This window comes from Eucalyptus grandis, chromosome 5 (assembly GCF_016545825.1).
Source record: "Eucalyptus grandis isolate ANBG69807.140 chromosome 5, ASM1654582v1, whole genome shotgun sequence".
NCBI lineage: Eukaryota > Viridiplantae > Streptophyta > Magnoliopsida > Myrtales > Myrtaceae > Eucalyptus > Eucalyptus grandis.
In genome coordinates, this window is record NC_052616.1 from 40,659,146 (window position 1) to 40,677,778 (window position 18,633).

At 38.1% G+C, this 18,633-nt stretch overlaps 4 protein-coding genes across 4 annotated transcripts; 3 read left to right on the plus strand and 1 right to left on the minus strand.

The window, feature by feature from the left end:
• Positions 1 to 416: 416 nt before the first annotated feature.
• LOC120293898 (TMV resistance protein N-like) lies at positions 417 to 1,469 on the plus strand. Its single transcript, XM_039313695.1, has one exon. It carries the CDS (start codon positions 417 to 419, stop codon positions 1,467 to 1,469), a length of 1,053 nt encoding a protein of 350 aa, XP_039169629.1.
• A 733-nt stretch (positions 1,470 to 2,202) lies between these two features.
• On the plus strand, positions 2,203 to 11,770 carry LOC120293899. Its single transcript, XM_039313696.1, has 3 exons — positions 2,203 to 3,477; positions 10,897 to 11,649; positions 11,708 to 11,770. The coding sequence occupies exons 1-3, from the start codon at positions 2,455 to 2,457 to the stop codon at positions 11,768 to 11,770; spliced, it is 1,839 nt and encodes a 612-aa protein (XP_039169630.1). The 5' UTR covers positions 2,203 to 2,454.
• Positions 11,771 to 11,785: 15 nt separating this feature from the next.
• LOC120293408 (disease resistance protein RPV1-like) lies at positions 11,786 to 13,615 on the plus strand. The gene is made up of 3 exons (XM_039312600.1): positions 11,786 to 11,931; positions 12,161 to 12,445; positions 12,533 to 13,615. Exons 1-3 carry the CDS (start codon positions 11,809 to 11,811, stop codon positions 13,433 to 13,435), a joined length of 1,311 nt encoding a protein of 436 aa, XP_039168534.1. The 5' UTR covers positions 11,786 to 11,808; the 3' UTR covers positions 13,436 to 13,615.
• Positions 13,616 to 14,950: 1,335 nt separating this feature from the next.
• Positions 14,951 to 17,443, minus strand: LOC104445301 (pentatricopeptide repeat-containing protein At5g46100). The gene is given in 3 exon segments (XM_039311985.1): positions 14,951 to 15,333; positions 15,840 to 16,668; positions 16,670 to 17,443. Coding segments are annotated over 2 exon segments (1,410 nt in total). The 5' UTR covers positions 17,284 to 17,443; the 3' UTR covers positions 14,951 to 15,333; positions 15,840 to 15,872.
• Positions 17,444 to 18,633: the final 1,190 nt, after the last annotated feature.

Sequence of the window (18,633 nt, forward strand, 5' to 3'; positions counted from 1 at the left end):
GTTTATGTAAAATTCCATAAAATACGATAAAAATAGCATCAGGCAAGAAATGATCCCTCGTCTGTCTAAGTTGGATCTATAAGTGGACATGCTTTTACTTTCCCCGCTATTACATATACTTTGCAAAATGCCGAGGAACTTAGGAATTTATATCGGACGTCCAGGCATACGTTATAGAGAGCAATTATAGTTGATGGGATTACTCAGTGTGGCAACTGGCACAACTCGTCCGTCTTTTATTTCTGCATTCCCTACTACTTTTAATGTTCTCCTCAACCTAGCTTGAAGATCATTGCCCATCATAGCCACGTGAACTTACTGTATTGGACGCCGAAGACATCATAATCGAGATGAAGGCAAAAGATCATTGTGCAACTGACCATTTAGTCGGGATAGATGATCAAGTGAAAGCCGTAATGGAGTTGTTGGACTATGACTTTGGTTGTGTACGGTGTCTTGGAATTCATGGCCCAGCTGCTATTGGAAAGACGACCCTTGCCAAGGCTCTCTTCGACCAGCTCATTTCTAACTTTGATTGGTATTGCTTCCTGCAAGATGTCCGTGGATCATCCCGCCGCCATGGCCTAGTATTTCTGCAAAAGAAGCTGCTATTCGACATTCTCGACGAAACTAAGTCTATGATTGATATTGATGACATTGATGATGAAAGGCCTACGGATGACATCAATGACATCAATGACATCAATGACATTGACGATGGAATGATGGTCATTAGGAAAAAACTGCATGGAAAGAAGGTTCTAATTGTTCTAGATGATGTGGACCATAGGGAACAGTTTGAGAAACTAGTTGGCAAGATCAATTGGTTAGGTACAGGAAGTAGAGTCGTAATTACAACAAGAAACAAAAGTATCCTAGAGAGTGGAGAGAAAATCATACTCTATGAATTGAGAGAAATAAATTCTAATCAAGCACTTCAGCTTTTTATAAATCATGCATTCAAAGAAGAATCTCCTAGAGACGATTATTATGATAGACTTTCAAGGGATATTGTTTCCACCATTGGAGGACTTCCTTTGATCATTAAGGTCATAGGTTCATTTCTTCGTGGAAAGCATGAAACTATATGGAAAGACACACTAGAAAAGTTAAGGAGCATTGATAATAAAGATGTCCACTGGATGTTGAAAATCAGCTTTGACGCCTTAAATTTCAAGCAAAAGCAGATTTTTCTTGATATTGCATGTCTTTCCTTCCATGAGGAGGAGATTAATGCATCTTACATGTGGGAAGATTGCAACTTTTTTCCACAAATAGAAATTGAAGTCCTCAGTTCTCTATCATTGATACATATTAGAGAGAATGGTGGGTTATGGATGCATGACATGCTAAAAGACCTAGGGCGCCATATTGTCCATGAGGAAAACCTGGATCCAGGAAAGCGTAGCAGATTGTGGATTTCTGAGGAAGCTATGGACATTTTGAAAACAAGAGAGGTATTACAATAAGAGCAAAAATTCGGTCTCTCTTTGCATAAAACTATTTAAGATGCAATTTCTACCATGTGAATAAGGGCAATTGAAAGCTCTTTCTAATTGTGTGTATTTGGCAGAATAAAGGAAATATTGAAGCACTCAGTCTAACTGGAGATCCTACTCTAGTCATATTTACTGATGAAGATTTCACAAGGCTGCCAAATCTAAGATTCCTTGACTTAGATGGGTGGAGCTTTATTGGAGACTTTACTGATCTCTTTTCAAAGTTAAGATGGTTTTCTTGGTGCTATTGTCCTCCAGATTTACTCGCAACTAATCTATTCCCACAAAACTTAGTTGTCCTCCAACTCTCTAAATTTAACAATGCCAATGATTGGGCGGGGTGGAGCCAAATTAAGGTATGTATGTTGTCATGCATTTTTTTGGCAGCTACATTGTCAAACAACATTGTAATGCTTTAATTTTTTTCGCAGAAGCTTCACAATTTGAAAGTTCTACAGCTGATATGTCTAAACATAGGAAAAATCGACTTGTCCGGGTGCTTTACTCTGGAAAGATTGATAATTAAAGAATGTCGAGAACTGATTCAAATTGATCGCTCCATTGGGAAACTACAACAACTGAATTTCTTGAGTATTGAGGGTTGCCACCGACTAACAGATCTCCCTCGCGAATTTGGCCTGCTGGTGAAGCTAAGGCATTGAGTCACTGCTCAAACTTACTGAAACTCCCAAACTCGATTGGAGAGCTCAAATCATTGATCGAATTGGATTTATCGTACACGTCAATCGAAGGATTACCTTATTCTGTTGGATATCTTGTGAATCTCGAGTCTTTATCTCTTGCGGGATGCACAGAGATAAGGGAACTTACCCATTGTATCGGAAAACTAGAGTCTCTGATTGAATTGGATCTCTCGTTCACGCGCATCAAAGAGGTACCTTCATCAATTGGGTTGGCAAAGAAGCTTGAAGTGATACGCGCTAGATGTTATTGGATGGTGGGCGAAGTTTCAAGCGAAATTGGAAAGTTGGCCTGTTTGAGAATCCTAGATCTATCAGAGACTGATATTCGTCGAGTGCCAGAAACAATTGTTGCGCTCCCTCACCTAGAAAAACTGATCCTCAAGAATTGTGATAAGCTGCAAGTGTTGCCGTCACTTCCACCAAGTTTGACTCATCTATTTGTTAGCTCTCTTTCCTTACAGTCTATTCCAGATCTCTCAAACCTGACTAATCTAGTTGATCTTCTCTTATCGGATAACCATGATTATCTATCAATGTCTTCGTCAAGCCTTATTGAAACCTATAACATAGAGTGCATTGGGAATTTATCCAAGTTGGTAAATTTGGAGTTGTGCTTTCCAAGCATTATCGTGTCACCAACTTCATTGGGTTCCCTTTCTCGTCTAAAGAAACTTTCCATGTCTGGCCTCCAACACCCAGAATTTCTCATGCAAACACCTAAACCAGCAATGCAGGGAAATCTCAGCTCAATAACATCTTTCCCAGATTTATCCAACCTGAGAAATCTAGTGAGTTTGAATCTCTGTCGCTCTCGGGACAAGGAGATCCATCTCGGCGGACTAGAGAAGTTGAGACATCTAACTGTCCACCAATGTCCTGTCCTCGAAAGAATTATATTCTCCACGTCAGGCCTGGAGAATCTAAAAGAATTGGAACTACGTGACTGCCCGATGTTGAGAGAGATTTGTGGTCTTGGGGCATTGGAAACATTAGAGAACCTGAAGGTCGAGCTCTGTCCGTCAATTAGAAGGTTAAATGATCTGTCAAGATTGCAAAAGTTGATGGAAGTGAAAATTGAACGTTGTCATTCCTTGGATTATTGGACAAATCCATCGGACACAATGATACCAGATGAATGTCAAATCGTAATTGAACGTTGCCCGCAGCTAGGCGAAACTCCTTGGTGGGGCATGTTTTATAAGGATTACAGAGATGAGACTCATGGACAGATCACGACTGGTTCAGACACGTCCACATCTGACAGAATGGAGAAGGTGACTTTCCTTCTTATTTATCTTTTCATAATCACAAGATAAGCTTAATTTAGGAATGGATCTAGAAGGTAACAGCTTTCTTGGACAGATCTGGAAGTTATATATGCAAAATTTTGAACCATTTGCGCCAAAAAAAAAAATGTACTTCTAAATATATTGCAATTAAATCAATTAATGTTAGGTAACACTAATGAGCATAGACGACACATGTTAATTGTACTGCAATCAACTATAGAAAAGTAAAATAAAAGAAAATTTTGAATGCAGTGAAATACATTTTTGGACTAATTACTTTTTATATAAAAGCAATATTTGATGAAACTAAAAGGAAAAATCATACTGCAATTTGATTAGTCGTGGAGAATAGTTATATATGCAAAATTTTGGACCATTTGCGCCCAAAAAAAAAGTACTTCTAAATATATTGCAATTAAACCGATTAATGTTAGATAAAATAATGATTGAAGGGAAATTATGTTGCCTGTTTCTTTGCTTGTTCATTGATGTGCTTGGGAAACTGCTCATTTATATAGATTGAGTAGATTACTAACACCTTGAGATATTGATGCTCAGAATATTATCCTGTGTCTTTTTCTATAAGCATAATATATGGATCTCGTGACAAAAATATTCAAATGTGATCCAAAGACTTAAAGATTAGTTGCGGCTAATCTAATAACTTCAAAACTAGGACAAGGAAATCAACATGTCTAACAAGTATGAAAGATTCTGTAAAACTCGAATTTTAAAGATATATATTGATCAATCTTCCTTTATAAACATTCCATCTCCATATGGGGGCAGGAAAATCATGATCAGGATAAATAATGTCAAGGCAGATGCCACACACTATACGGTCGATGGTGAATTGGATGGATATGTAATAGATAGCTATTAAATATGTGTGAATTGGATGGTTACTTGATGAGGATGAAGTAGTTGGCAGCTTAAATCTTTTCATCCAAATAGTTTTAAAAAGTAAAAGTGGGACAAATAGTGGTTTTGGCTTGAATATGTAGACTAATAGAGATTCATTTGGTAAAACACAGGAGAGAGAGAGAGAGAGAGAGAGAGAGAGAGAGAGAGAGAGAGAGAGAGAGAGAGAGATTGTTTGCATGTTATTAGAAAAGTGGGCCATGTACATTTGAGAAGAGAGAGAGAGAGAGAGTTTGCATGTTATTAGAAAAGTGGGCCATGTACAATTGAAGAGAGAGAATTAACTAGAACACATGTAAGCAACCTACTTGCCACAAATTATGCTTTGCCGATTGCTATAATTAGGCCTTTATTAAGTACATGAGAATTTACATTCAGACTAATTTAAAGTGTCAGCACAATGTCCATTTAATCTTCATTTAAAGTTTAATAATGAAAAGCAAACTAAATATCACATGCATGTAAATATTGTTAGTGTGTTAATAATTGTATGGTAAGTCTTTTGAAATCTTAGGACACATTTGTCAACTGGCTAAACAGTGAAAATTTATATTATTTTGTTTCCGGGAATAAATTTGGAACAGAAATCCGTTAGATGAAATTTTTGTTTCCAGGGACAAATTTCTGTTTTTTTGTTCTCGGAAGTACATTTGGAACGGAATCAAGAAGTAAAAAAAAAAGTTGATTATTTATTCCCAAAACAATTCTAGAATCAAGCCAACATATTTTGTACCTTTTATGTTCTTTCTTTTTGTTCTTCTTCCTCTCTCTTCTTCTTCAATTGTTGCCGTCGCCACCATTGCCGTCCATCGCCGCCATTGTCCACCACCCGCCGCCACCGATCACTGACAATCAGTTAGGCGAGGTCTAGCGAGCTCACCGAAGTCTCGCTATCCATATATTATCAAGCTTATATCTAACTTATATTCGACTTTATTATCTTTTGAGTGAGTGCTAAGTATAGAATATGATAAATTTTATTCTATATCGAATTTTTTCTCTGACTTAAAAAAGCGTTTAAAATAAATAACTTGTTTGGATGTAAAGCTGAAGCACAGGACGGCGCGCTATCTAATACAATATACGCTTTTTTCTTTCACATTTGTCCTTGTGCGGCTATGTCAAGAGCTCGCGGTGTGGGTCCTTCTTCCCTTCTCTTTTCCTATTCACTTCTGCCGAGACTGTGCTTCCTTGGAAACCACGACCGAATTCTTTCTCTTTTATAAAGGGTCATCAACTTTACTTCTTTTTGACTTGGACCCACCACACGAGCCAATATATAGCATAGAATATGCGTGCCCATTACCTTTGTCCTCTAGTGGCTTTCTTTGTTTTATACATATCCAAAGAAAGTGCCTCCCTCCATTTTTAGAACAAATCAAATTGTTCCAATGAATCGGTTTCGTACACGATTTAAACTCAATACACAATTTAAAAATTCTCTACCTTAGCTCAACATTTATAGCCAAATCATAGTACTCATCATCATGTTGCTTTCCTATAGTCCAACGAGCATTCACTCTTTATAAATGTCAGTTGAGTTCAAACAAAGATTGAGCTTTGTTATTGGGTTCTCAATTGTAGCGGTTTTCTTCACAACAACCTTACCTTTCGTCAAGACATCTTGGATGAAATGGCACTTGATGTCCATAGACTGCATTCACTTATGATGAACTATATCATATGCCTAATATATTGCACATTGATTATCACAAGTATATCAACTCTTTTATGTTCCAAACCAAAGTCCGTAAACAAACCTTGTAGCCGTATCACTTCCTTTGCTATAAGGACCAAATGCCATATACGCTACCTCACTCAAAGACAAAATGTGGTCCTATAAAGACACCTTCCAACTCACTACACCCCTCGCTAACGTAAACACATACTCTACTAAAGATTTGCAGTCATCCAAGTCACTAGTGTGATCCGAATCCACATACCCTATGACCTCACTGCCATTATTGTCCCTTTAGTACATTATACTCACATATGTCGTCCTCTTTAAAAATCGAATAATCTACTTCATAGTTTTCTTGTGAGTTTTACCAAGATGCCTTATGTGATAGTTAAGTGCATCCACAACTTGTGAAATATCAAGCCCGAGCATACCGTAGAGTACATAATACTACCAACTGCACTAGAATAGAGAACACAAGGCATATGCTCCTCCTCCTCTTTAGTCTACCTTTTAAGCCCCTGCGGAAGGGAGTCCCACATCACTTGGGAGAAGCCTCTAACCTACTTGATAACCATTGCAGCTCCCTTCACCTCACAAGATGTCTTTTGAGGCTGAGTCCTCCCAAATTGGCATTAAAGCTAGGTTAAGGTAGATGTGAGTGTATGTTAAGCCCCTGTGGAAGGGAATTCCACATCACTTGGGAGAAGCCTTCTGACCAACTTGATAACTGCTACAGCTTCCTTCACCTCACAAGATGTCTTTTGAGGCTGAGTCCTCCTAGATAAAATGTTTCGCTAAAGGTATAGTCACGAATTTCACTAATTGCATACTAAAACGTGTGATAACCTTTGTAAAATATTTCTTTTGAGATGAACGTAAAACGCCTACAACCCTCTCACACAAAACCTCCATACCCAATATCATATTTGCAATACCTAAAATTTTAATCTCAAACTTAGCATTCAACTACTTCCTTAAGACATCAATATCAGAGATATTTGGAGCTGTTATCAACATGTCATCAACATATAATAATAGATAAATCAAATGCCCATCCTCCGATCTCCTAAAGTAAACATGGCTTTTCATTTAACTTTTCAAATAGTCTTGACTAGTCATGAAAGCATAAAAAAGGCTTACACCACTAGGAGACTATTTCAACCCATCAAAGATTTCTTTAACAAACAAACATGATCTTCCTTACTCAAAATAGCAAATCCCTTAGGCTACCTCATCTAAATCCAATCTTCCAACTCACCGTGAAGAAACGCCACTTTCACATCAAGTTGCTCTAGCTCAAGATTTTGTGTAGCAACTAAGGCAAGTAATACATAAATAGAAGTATGTCTTACCACGGAAGAGAACACCTTGTATAGCCAATGCCTTCCCACTATGCATACCCCTTCGCAACAAGTCTTGCCATATATCTAGTTGCCCCAACACTAGGAATGCCCTCTTTCCATTTGGAGGCCCATTTGTTTCCAACAATCTTCTAACTCTTGGGTACTTTAGCCATCCTCATTTCTGATTTCAATTGTGCGATTCCATCTCTTCTAATAGCTACTAGCCCCTACCATGGCTCATTACTAGCCACCATCTCAGAGTAAGACGAATGCTTGTTAGTCTCCAACTTATCACCTATAGTCAATGTATAAACAAAATCAATATAACCATAATATACCAATGATTTAATTTGCATTCTCTATCTGCTCATGACTATAATGTGCTACACCTGTGTTGGTTATTTAATATCACCAACTTCAGGAACCATGGCCTCATTTATAGTCTCAACCTATGTTACCTTCAAGGTCTCCGAAGTCTTCACTTGAAACTCCACCTCACTACTGACACCACGATCTATTTGCTCTGCTAGTAATGTCTCAAGATTCCTCTATCAGACAATCACTGTCTCATCAAAGATCACACCTTTGCTAATTAGAAAACCAGGTGATCTTTGATTAAAGCACCACAACCAATAGCCTTTCAGCCCATGGGCATAACCTAAAAATATGCACTTCTCCGTGCTCATCTCAAGCTTACCATCACTTATATGAGTATACGTAGGACATTCGAATACTTGTAATTTGGAGCAACTAACAAGTTTCCTAAACCATACTTCCTCAAAAGTCTTCCACTCTATAGTAGATAATGGAGATCAATTAACATTGTAACATACCATGTTCACTACTTCAGCCCAAAATTCCTTACCTAGTCCTACATGTGAAGCATGCACCAAGCTCGCTCAAGTAAAGTTATGCTATTTCGCTCTACAACACCATTTTTCTATGGTGTCTTGGGTATTATGTAGTGTCTCACAATCTCTTCGCTCTCACAGAACTTGATAAAATATTTGCTACAAGACTCCATGTTGTTTTCAGTTTTCATGGCACTTGATTTGTTTATCTAACTACTTCTCAATCAATACCTTAAATTTCTTGAACCCAGATACTATGCATGTATCTTTCTTGAATAGTTGTCGATAAATGTTAACATATACCGAGCACCTTCTTTCAAAGGAACTAGAGACAAGCCCTAGACATCTGAATGAATATACTCAACTGCTTGCTTAGTCAAATGGAAAGCTATAATAAACTTAATTTGACACTACTTTCCAAAAATGCAGTGTTCACACAAGTCCAGCTTTCCTCACTCAGCATAGTCATACTTGCCTCACTCATGTGACCCAACCTCATATGCCATAACTTAGTCAATTTCAAGTCTTATTCACCTAATGAAATTTAAGAGAGTATTGTCGTGGTCTTTCCCAGTAGCTGATAAAGAATATTCATTTTCTTCCCTTTCATCATTGTCATGGCACCTTGAGAGATTTTCAATATTCCACCTTCAACATGTACTCACACCTTGCATATCACCCCATCATGCATCCAAATCCAAATTGTTCTTATTCACACATCCTTGCAAGCTACGTTATTCCCCATCAAAACTCTACCACCATCTACAATCTAGTAAGTAGTAAACCAATCCGTCATATGATAAAAACATCCCAAATCTAGCACCCATTCATCTCTTGACGAATCGGCAGTCACACACAAAATAGCCTCTACATCACTAGTGCTCTCCTCGGTGAACGTTCACCACACTGCTTGTGGCATTTTGCCTATCACCTCAGCTTCTCAGCATCGGACAATCTCTCCTATTGTGGGCCTCCTCATAACACTAAAAGCACTTCACACGTCCCTTGAACTTTTTATAGCGTGATTTCGACCAGCTTTTACCTCTGTTGCTATTGGACCCCTGATGTTATTCTCCACCTCAAATCACTAGTCCATGCATTACCTCATGCGCCTAACCATTATCTTGCAATTTTTTCTATTAGTCCTTAAAGGACAAAGTGGACTTTACCGCTTCCGAGGTATCTTAGTGCACCTCTGTAGTAGTAAATCAATAAAGTGCTCTTATGACTTTGGTTAAAACACTAACAAAATCATGCCCTACTCTTTATCATCTAGAATATTACCAACGTCTTTTTAAATCCATCATGAGTTTATTAAGCTCGTCTAAGTAGGACCTAATTGATGTACCTTCTGTATATCTAAACTAAAACATTCTCTTCAACATGTAAGTGATTGTTCAAACTCTTCATTACATAAAGTGCCTATAGTTTAGCTCACAATGTTGTGGCATCCTTATCCTCAACCACCTTTATTGACACTTCATCTAATAGGTTCATCAGAATTATACTAATTTTTTTATCACAAAAAAAATTTAAACAGGTACATCCGTGACAAGTTTATCCAAATTAATTTTTTTATTATCAAAAATCCCAAACAGGTACATTTGTAATAAATTTGCTCTCTGTTAGTTTTCGTTAAATTAAATTAGTATCTTGAAAATCTAAGGTAAAACCCCAAACTAGTACATCTGTCAATTGTCACATATTATTTGACTCAGCAATTTGACAATAAAATTTAAGAGAAACTAATGGATGATAAATTTATTACAGGTGTACCAGTTTAGGTCTTTGATAGTATAAAAATTAATTTATGATAAATTTGTCAAAAATATATCAGTTTAAAGTTTTCCGTGGTATTAATTCTTGTTTAAATACATACAAGCTTCTGAGTTTGAAGGATACATATTAAGATAACAAATCAAAGATTTATGTCCATGCATGCATATATATCTTTTTCTCATGTTAATTATTTTGCCCTTTCATTGTAGATTAATAGTTAATAGTGTTTGAGGGACCCGCCGCTATTTTCTAATACATAATTATAGCCGGAATTGAGAGGTCCAGTCGCTCCCTTACTTGCCATTGGATATTTCAATTTGCTATCTTTAGACCATTGGCGTCGGTTGCGGAAAACACCCTTTAGCAGTACGTGCGTATAAAAGTGGGAACCAACAATATTTCGATGATTGAATATTTGCCGCCCCATATTTTCTTCTTTGAATCAACTCCTGGAATCAATCATATTTCAATTTGGTCATCTTCTCTATTAGTATGTTCTGAAGTTTTAATGTACGCCTTCATACACATATCTAAAAGAATCCGCTTGTCAGTGTAGGGATTAGAAATTTCAAAGCGGGTCAATCGTTTGACAAGAAAAATGCTTGTTTGACAAAACATATTTGAATGGTAAAAGATCACTCTACTGAAACTTGGATTTCCTTTGAAACAATGTAGCAATAATGTTGATCACTGGTAAATCAGGAAAATCAGTGACTACGTATAGTAGACAATTTACAAAAACACAACAACGTTAGAAAAGTTCAACAGACATAGGTATTTATTCGCATCTTACGGCCTTGTCAATGACCAATCGCCATGTTTCTTGTAGGTGGCTAAAACGGAAGACGACAGACAAGTTGCCAGTATTGGACAAGGCGGCGGAACTGACGATCAAGTAAAGCAGATCATGAGCTTGATGAATATTAATGACAAGGATGAGCGGATCGTTGTTGTCATACATGGAGAAGGTGGGACTGGCAAGACGACTCTCGCAAAACTCATATACAACCAAATCTCTTGTGATTTTGATGGGTGTAGCTTCCTTGCTGATATTAAAGAAGCGACTCAAGTAGTAGGAGGGCTTCAGCTTTTGCAAACTAAATTGATTTCCGATGTTCTAAAACGGGAACTTGAGGATGCTGCTTTTGTCAACAGGGGAATTGAGTTTATCAGGGACTTATTTTGCAACATGAGAGTTTTGATTATCCTTGATAACGTGGAAAATGCGTTTCATGTCCAGAAACTCATCGGAGATTGCTTTGATTGCTTTGCTTCTGGAAGTAGGATCCTTGTAACCACCAGAAACAGTGTCGTCCTGGAAGAATCTCCTCAGATCCGGACATATCATGTTAGTCGTTTGAATAAGGATAAGGCTTTTCAACTCTGCAGGCAGTATGCATCTATGATGACTTCGTCATTACGTAGCAACTTCAATCTTTCCGAAAATGCTCTCATTGTAATGGCAGGACGCCTATTGTTTATTGAAGTTATGGCTGCAGTCTTCAATGGTAAAACGCAGGAGGAATGGAATAACTTACTAGGGCGGCAATGGTCACCATTCAGGCAGTGGGATTTTCAAACGGTAGATAATAAGCAGAAACAGATATTTCTGGATATCGCCTGCTTCGCTACTGGCATAGATAGCCGAATTGCTTGGTACCTGTGGGACGACACCTCTTTTCTGCCTTCTAGTGAAATTGTGAGACCCCTGGCCAAAATTGGAGAAAACAATCAGATATGGATGCATAGCATGTTGAGGCGATTGGGCAGAGAAATCGTTTGTTGGGAGAGTCTTACTGATCCAGGAAGGCGAAGTAGATTATTTAATCATGAAATAGCTCTCGATACGATAAAGCGGAAAAAGGTGAAAGTTTGGTGTTGGTGTACTTCTTTTTTTTTAAATATATTGTGAATTGTAAGAAATACTTATGTTCACTGCCAATGGAGAACTATTTCGCCAGATACTATTAACATATGACCATCTGTGAAATTTACGTTGTTAGTCATTTTTTCTAAGACTGTTTCCTAACAGGATACGTGTAGAGAAGAGACACCATCCTCACTACTTCTATTTGTTTTTCTTGTCCATACAGGGAACAGAAAAGGTTGAGGCACTCTGCCTTAACTTTCAGTGCCATACTTCGGACAAACTTACTCCAGAAGATTTTGAGAGCATGGCAAACCTACGGTTTCTTCAATTGGATCATGCAGACATTGCTGGAGATTTCGCTAAAGTTTTTCTAAATTTAAGGTGGCTCCGTTGGCGAGGGTGCCCTCAACATCTGCAAGTAACTAATTTTCACTTGGGAAACTTAACCATTCTCGACCTGTCATGGAGCAAAGTCACAAAAGACTGGGAAGGCTGGGATCAAATAGAGGTAGTTTACAATTCATTGCTATGGTGAAATCACTCGGTCCAACGTTACTATTAGTGAACTCATGCAAATATTTCTCCTATTTTGCAGATGAAGAACCTGAGAGTTCTAGATCTTACAGGTTGTGCCGACTTATTAGTCACTCCTAAGTTCTCTGGCTACAAAAATCTCGCTATATTGATTCTAGAGCGATGTACACAATTGGTGAAGATAGATCATTCCATCAGTGATTTGAAGTGTTTGGTCTCCCTGAATTTGAAGTTCTGCATAGAGCTCAGCAGGTTGCCGGTAGAAGTGGGTCACCTAACAGCTTTGAAAGAGCTCCTCATTGACGGGACTTCAGTACAAGACATTCCCATCTCCATTGGTCATTTAAAGCAGCTGGAAACTCTGACTGCCTCAAACTGCTTCTCATTGAGTCAACTACCCAGAACAATATGTCACATGACAAATATCATACTTCTTTCCCTGGATGGCTCCAGGATTGCAGCACTTCCTGATTCCATTGGAGAACTAGTCCATCTTAAACACTTGTCATTAAGGGATTGCCGTCGACTAAGAAAACTTCCAAGCTCCATTGGCAACATAGGAAGATCATTAGTCGAGTTAGACATGTCAGGGACAAGGTTGTCCAAGTTTCCAGATTCGATAAAAAATCTGCAGAATTTGAAGGTGCTGAGAATGGATTCTTGTTTCTTTACTGAGTTCCCTCCTGATATTGGAGAGCTGACCAGCCTCAAAGAGATACACGCCTCCTGGTGTCGAAGTATCGAGGGGGCCATTCCTAACAACATCACGAAACTGCATAATCTGAGAATCTTGAGGCTGCGACATTTGAGAATTTCGAGCATACCGACAGAGATCCACCAACTTTCCAAACTTCAAATCCTCGATTTACTTCACTGCAACATGATCAAAGAGTTGCCCAGACTTCCCTCTAGCATAACGGTTTTGTATGTAGAGGATGAACTTAAGTCATCGCATCTGCCATAGCTAGGAAAGCTATGACAATGTGATGAAGACTGGGCTCCAAAGACCATGGAGGAATGATGACCTTTCCATTTACTTCATGTTTTCATTCCAAATTTGAATATGAATATCACCAAGAACTTTATGCGTATGTATTATACCATATTCAACTATTACAGAAACTAAGAGACGCACAATTAATAAATGGGGTTAATATCACGAAAAACTCCAAATTGGTACACTTGCAACAAATTTATCCAAAATTAATTTTTTTATCACAAAAACCTCAAATCGGTATATTTATGTCAAATTTACTCTCCTTTAATTTCCATTAAATAGGATTAATACCATAAAAAATCACAAATCAATACACTTTAAGACAAGTAGAGGGTAAAATCTCAAGCCACCACCCGTCAACTATCATATGTCGTCCAACTCAACAATTTAATAGTAAAATTTAACGAAAATGAATGGAAAGTAAATAAGGTATACAAGTCTGGGATTTTTTGTAGTAAAAGAATTAGTTTTAGGTAAGTTTATTATAAATATGTCGATTTAGAGTTTTTAGTAATAGTAACCCTAATAAATATTACACAATCAACTCACTTATTTATTGCGATTCTATCTCTCATTCTCAAGACTCCCTCTCAAGCTGGGGCATAAATATCATGTATGGCAAATACACACACACATATTTGACTCAGGGACTACATAGAGCTTCAATGAATACATACAGACACACATATTTGACTCAGGGACTACATAGAGCTTCAATGAATACATCAGCTACGGATCATTAGTTCTAAAAAACACAGTCTTGATTTCCCAAGACAATAGCATTTTTGCAAAAAAAAAAATGATTGTCAACCTCTATATGCTTTGTCCTCTCATAAAAAACAGGATTCAAAGCAACATGTATCACTGCTTGACTATCACAAAACAATGCCATCATCTGCAACTGCGTCATACCCAAACTTCAAGTCATATGTACCAACTCCTCGAAATGTATTTCCAATTCTGAATTTGTCTGAAGAAGCCACGAAATAGGCCAGCTACAGACTCATCTTCATTAACAGCAATATCAAGCATGAGAGGTTTTAAAAAACTGGTCGGTACCTCATCAATCATACTAGGACTTCTCTTTTCTTCCATCCCCCATATTGAAGGTGATGTGAACAGCAACACCTTATGACGCTGATCACTTATCAGATGGCATATTTAACAATGAAACTCTTCTCCATGATCTCTCCTTTTCTTTCAAAAAACCTCCATATCCATTTGCCTATAAGAGCTTGAAGAACAAACCATTTTCTTCTGGTAGCCAGTCCCCATCTGAATAGAAGAACAAATTGAAGTCCAGTGGATTAGATGAAATCTGGACATATCATCATCAGGTCTCCTGACGATGGAAATCTCTTTGCAAATTCTTTAATATGTTTGCAACGTAGGAACTGAAAGAAGTGACAAAAAGTTAGTAGGTTAGTCTCAACAAAAAGCCCTTAATAATAATAATTATTCTAACCCCTTTGGAAAAAAAACCTCATCCAACTGGCCAGCTTCCCTCCATTCTTCTCAATGATTCCCTTTCAAACAGATTCACAATTCAAATAGGAACCTACCAGCAATCCCAATAAGCTATTTGAACAGCGTCCAGATGTGCAGCCAATAACTCCAGCTAGGTTAGACACCTCAACCATCACCGTGTTTCAAACAAAAATAGTGTCCTTTAGTATACAATGCGCCAAGGGATACATACTCCGCATCAATGGAAGTGGGTCATAATTATTTTGACTCACAGAAGTCAGAGTTTCAAAGACCATAGTGCTTGTTTATTAGCTCCAAACAGCTATATTTCTCATATTTGCAATCTTTCTGTTTCTCCAATTTGCTCAGAGATGATGCTACCAGGATGCTACAGGATCCTGGTAAAACAAGAAATAGCCTCAGAATCTACATTATACAGGCACAGAATCTTTTTATGAGCAATCATAAAGGTGATAGAGAGCTCTTATCTATTTAATCATGCCCATTTTGTTAAAGCGTGCCTAGTGACCAAGAAGTCTCTTGAAGATGTCATGCAATCTCTTTAATCAATGGGAGAGTTAAATTACCAAAAATTCTGAAGGAACAAGATACCAAAAGTCCTTATTCATAATGAAGCTCCACGCACCCACTAAAGACAAAGATAGATCAGAAAACTTTCTATTAAAGTAAGGTATGGCCAACTTCTTATGAACCAGAAGCTTATTTTCTGAAATGCATGAAAAATAAAGTGGAGCTGTTGTCAAGCATATAAAATAAGCATACTGGGGTGAAGGATATACTAGAAGTCCATGACCATCATGAAATCATGACATTTGTATCAAATAGAAAATAATGAGCATCTACAGTGTTGGTAGAAACAGTAACAAGCAGCATTAACTCTGACCTGATCATATCCTTATAGTCTTGTCTGCTTCTTTCATTGTTCTCTAATCAATTCAGGCAATAAGTCAGCAGCCTCTTTCCCTTTCTCCCAATGCACAAATCCTTCTACAACTGCCTTCCATGTTTCCTCATCCAGAGCACATCCATCACCCATCATTTCCTCAAACACTTGAGCAGCTTTATCTATATCTCCTTTCCTAAAGAAATATCGAACAAGAGTACTGAAAGTTGAAGCATCAATAGAAATTCCCCTGGCCCGCATGCTTAGGTAAAGCTGATAAGCACGATTTATTTCACCATGACCAGCAAGGCCTTGAACAACTGCATTGTGGATTCTGACATGAATAGACCAAGTTAAACGATTGGGAGAGATTCCTTCTAGTATCATCTCATCAAGGGAGTTGGCAGCCTCCTGAAATTTGCACTTGTCACAAAAGCCAGCAATGATCTTGCCATATAGTCCCGCATCTGGTTTCAAACCCTGAAGCTTCATCCTGTCAAGAGTCTCCAGAGCTTCATAAACTTTCCCTTCTTTACAGAGCCCATGGATTAAAGTGCTGTAAGTTATCATATTGGGCCTCAGCCGTTTCCTAACCATCATGTCCAAAAACTCCATTGCTTGAGAAGAACACCCACTCTTGCAAAATCCATCCATTAATGAACTGAAAGTAAACACATTAGGCTCAATACCTTTGCCCATCATCTGTTCAAACAATCCAAAAGCTTCATTTAAATTCTCAGATTGACAGAGACCATGAATCATTGAAGTGTAGGTGATTACACTAGGTGAACAACCTTTTGTCTCCATCTCTTGAACAATTTCCTGGCATCACCAATTCTCCCCATTTACACAATCCATTTATCAAAGTACCATATGTATATGAATCTGGAATAAATCCACGATTTGGCATCTCATAAAATATCTGAAGGGCAGAATCCATCGTTCCACTATTCTTGCACAAAGCTTTGATCAAAACATTGAGGGATGCGACCGTAGGTGATACACCAATCACCCTCATGTGTTTATAAAATCTAAGAGCTAGTTTCAATTGGTTTTCCTCAACAAGTATATCCAAAATAGTGACGTATGATTTGGGTGAAGTTTTGCATTGGCGCTTCATCCTCTGGAATACCCTCAATGAATCCAGCGGCCTGTGAACCCGCCCGTAGCCTCTGCAGATGGAGAGAAATATGTCTTCTGTAAGATTACATTGCTCTTCTTTCATTCTCTGAAGAAGCTCTTCCGCTGTCCAGAATTGATTTGCAGAGACCAATTTTGAAATGATAAGACTAAAGGTTTTCTCATCATGACGAAAACCATTACTATACTCTGCTGTTGCCGAATCAAAGATCAGCATTGCCCTCTGTACGTCCCTTTCAGCCCTAATAAGCTGCTCTACTTGGGACGTCGTAATTTTATTAGACCATTTGATTCTACTGGCCATTGCAGCAAACTTCTTTGTCTAATCGCAGCTCAGGTGAAATAAAAAAATGCGCTGACCACCACTCACAAAGAGATGATGCACATTGGGCTTTCAGCAGAATGAGCCAGATAGCAATCATCTAATAACTGTGCCGGTCACCATGAATGCAGCAAATCTGCATCAAACAAAGAATTTTATTTCTCCCAAGTATAACTTACCAAGATTTTACAATCAATGAAAGAAGAAAAATCATGCAGACAAGAGGAAAAAAAACATATTTCAGCCTAAACAATCTCTTAAAAGGGAAAATCAAGAAGAGGGTGCGATCACAACTCCCAAGATACACGCGCACCTTCCACTCATCATTAAACAGCCCGAAAAACAATCTAATCTAGCAATGAAAGCAAATGCAGCGAAAGCTTGACAAGAAATTTTTATCGCGGTTCGCTTTTGCACTCATTTCTTGCAAGAACACTCGAAGAAATGCGTCGAGAAGTTGAGTCTCTGGGTAAGTACGGTCGGATTACATTGGATATCACAATGCCATTCGTACTGGAACTTCCATCAAACACATGGCGCGCAAGGGATGCTCGTCGAACGCGATGAACTCCGTCGCCATCGGTGCGCTAAACATCATAGCTGAACCGTCACTAGCAACACAGGAGAACCAAAATAGGGCGTCATTTGAGCTTTGCTCAAATCCTGCAGTTGCGAAAAGAACATCGCATCTTGATAAGAAAGCCTGGACAGAAGTAGCATAACCCGGAAGCTTGCCTTCGTGGAGGTTCTTGTCGAAGTTGGCGGTGGAGGAGAGACCGCTGAGAGGGCTGACCACCGACGGGGGGCGTTCGGTTGCGGCGGCGGTGCGCGGCGGAGAGGAGCAAGCTCGACGTCGACGGCTGGACTAGGTGCTGTGCTTGTTTTAAAGTATATATGCTTTTTGACATTAATAAGATAGGATGGACCGACCTAAAAAAAAAAAAAAAGATAGGATGGAAACCCAGAACTTCTTTTTGTGCGATTCAGCTAAAATAAAAAGTTTTTTTTTATTATTATTCGAACTGGTTTTTACGGAAAGGAAAAAATCAAAAATTTTAAATTATTGCAAATTTACCATAAATTTTTTATGATGTCAAAAATCATATATTATTCTCATTGAGACACATTTATTTTCCATTACAGTTTCATTCAAAATAACTATCGAAAAGCTTACGTAAATCCAACACGACACTTTTAGGCTAAGTTTCGTATTCGAATTCAGAATATGATAAATTTTATCATTTTCTACATTTTGTGCCTACTTAAGATAGAATAAAGTCGGATATAAGAGAAATATAAATCGGATAAAATTATCCCATAAGAAAAGTGAGA

What these genes read in the sequence shown, in the direction of transcription:
- LOC120293898 (XM_039313695.1), top strand. Translation starts at nt 417, where the DNA reads ATGGAGTTGTTGGACTATGACTTTGGTTGTGTACGGTGTCTTGGAATT.
- LOC120293899 (XM_039313696.1), top strand. Translation starts at nt 2,455, where the DNA reads ATGGTGGGCGAAGTTTCAAGCGAAATTGGAAAGTTGGCCTGTTTGAGA. An exon ending in CATCTGACAGAATGGAGAAG is followed by an intron (nt 3,478 to 10,896) that starts GTGACTTTCCTT and finishes TGTTTCTTGTAG; the next exon opens with GTGGCTAAAACGGAAGACGA. An exon ending in GGCAGTGGGATTTTCAAACG is followed by an intron (nt 11,650 to 11,707) that starts GTAGATAATAAG and finishes CTACTGGCATAG; the next exon opens with ATAGCCGAATTGCTTGGTAC.
- LOC120293408 (XM_039312600.1), top strand. Translation starts at nt 11,809, where the DNA reads ATGCATAGCATGTTGAGGCGATTGGGCAGAGAAATCGTTTGTTGGGAG. An exon ending in ATACGATAAAGCGGAAAAAG is followed by an intron (nt 11,932 to 12,160) that starts GTGAAAGTTTGG and finishes TTGTCCATACAG; the next exon opens with GGAACAGAAAAGGTTGAGGC. An exon ending in AAGGCTGGGATCAAATAGAG is followed by an intron (nt 12,446 to 12,532) that starts GTAGTTTACAAT and finishes CCTATTTTGCAG; the next exon opens with ATGAAGAACCTGAGAGTTCT.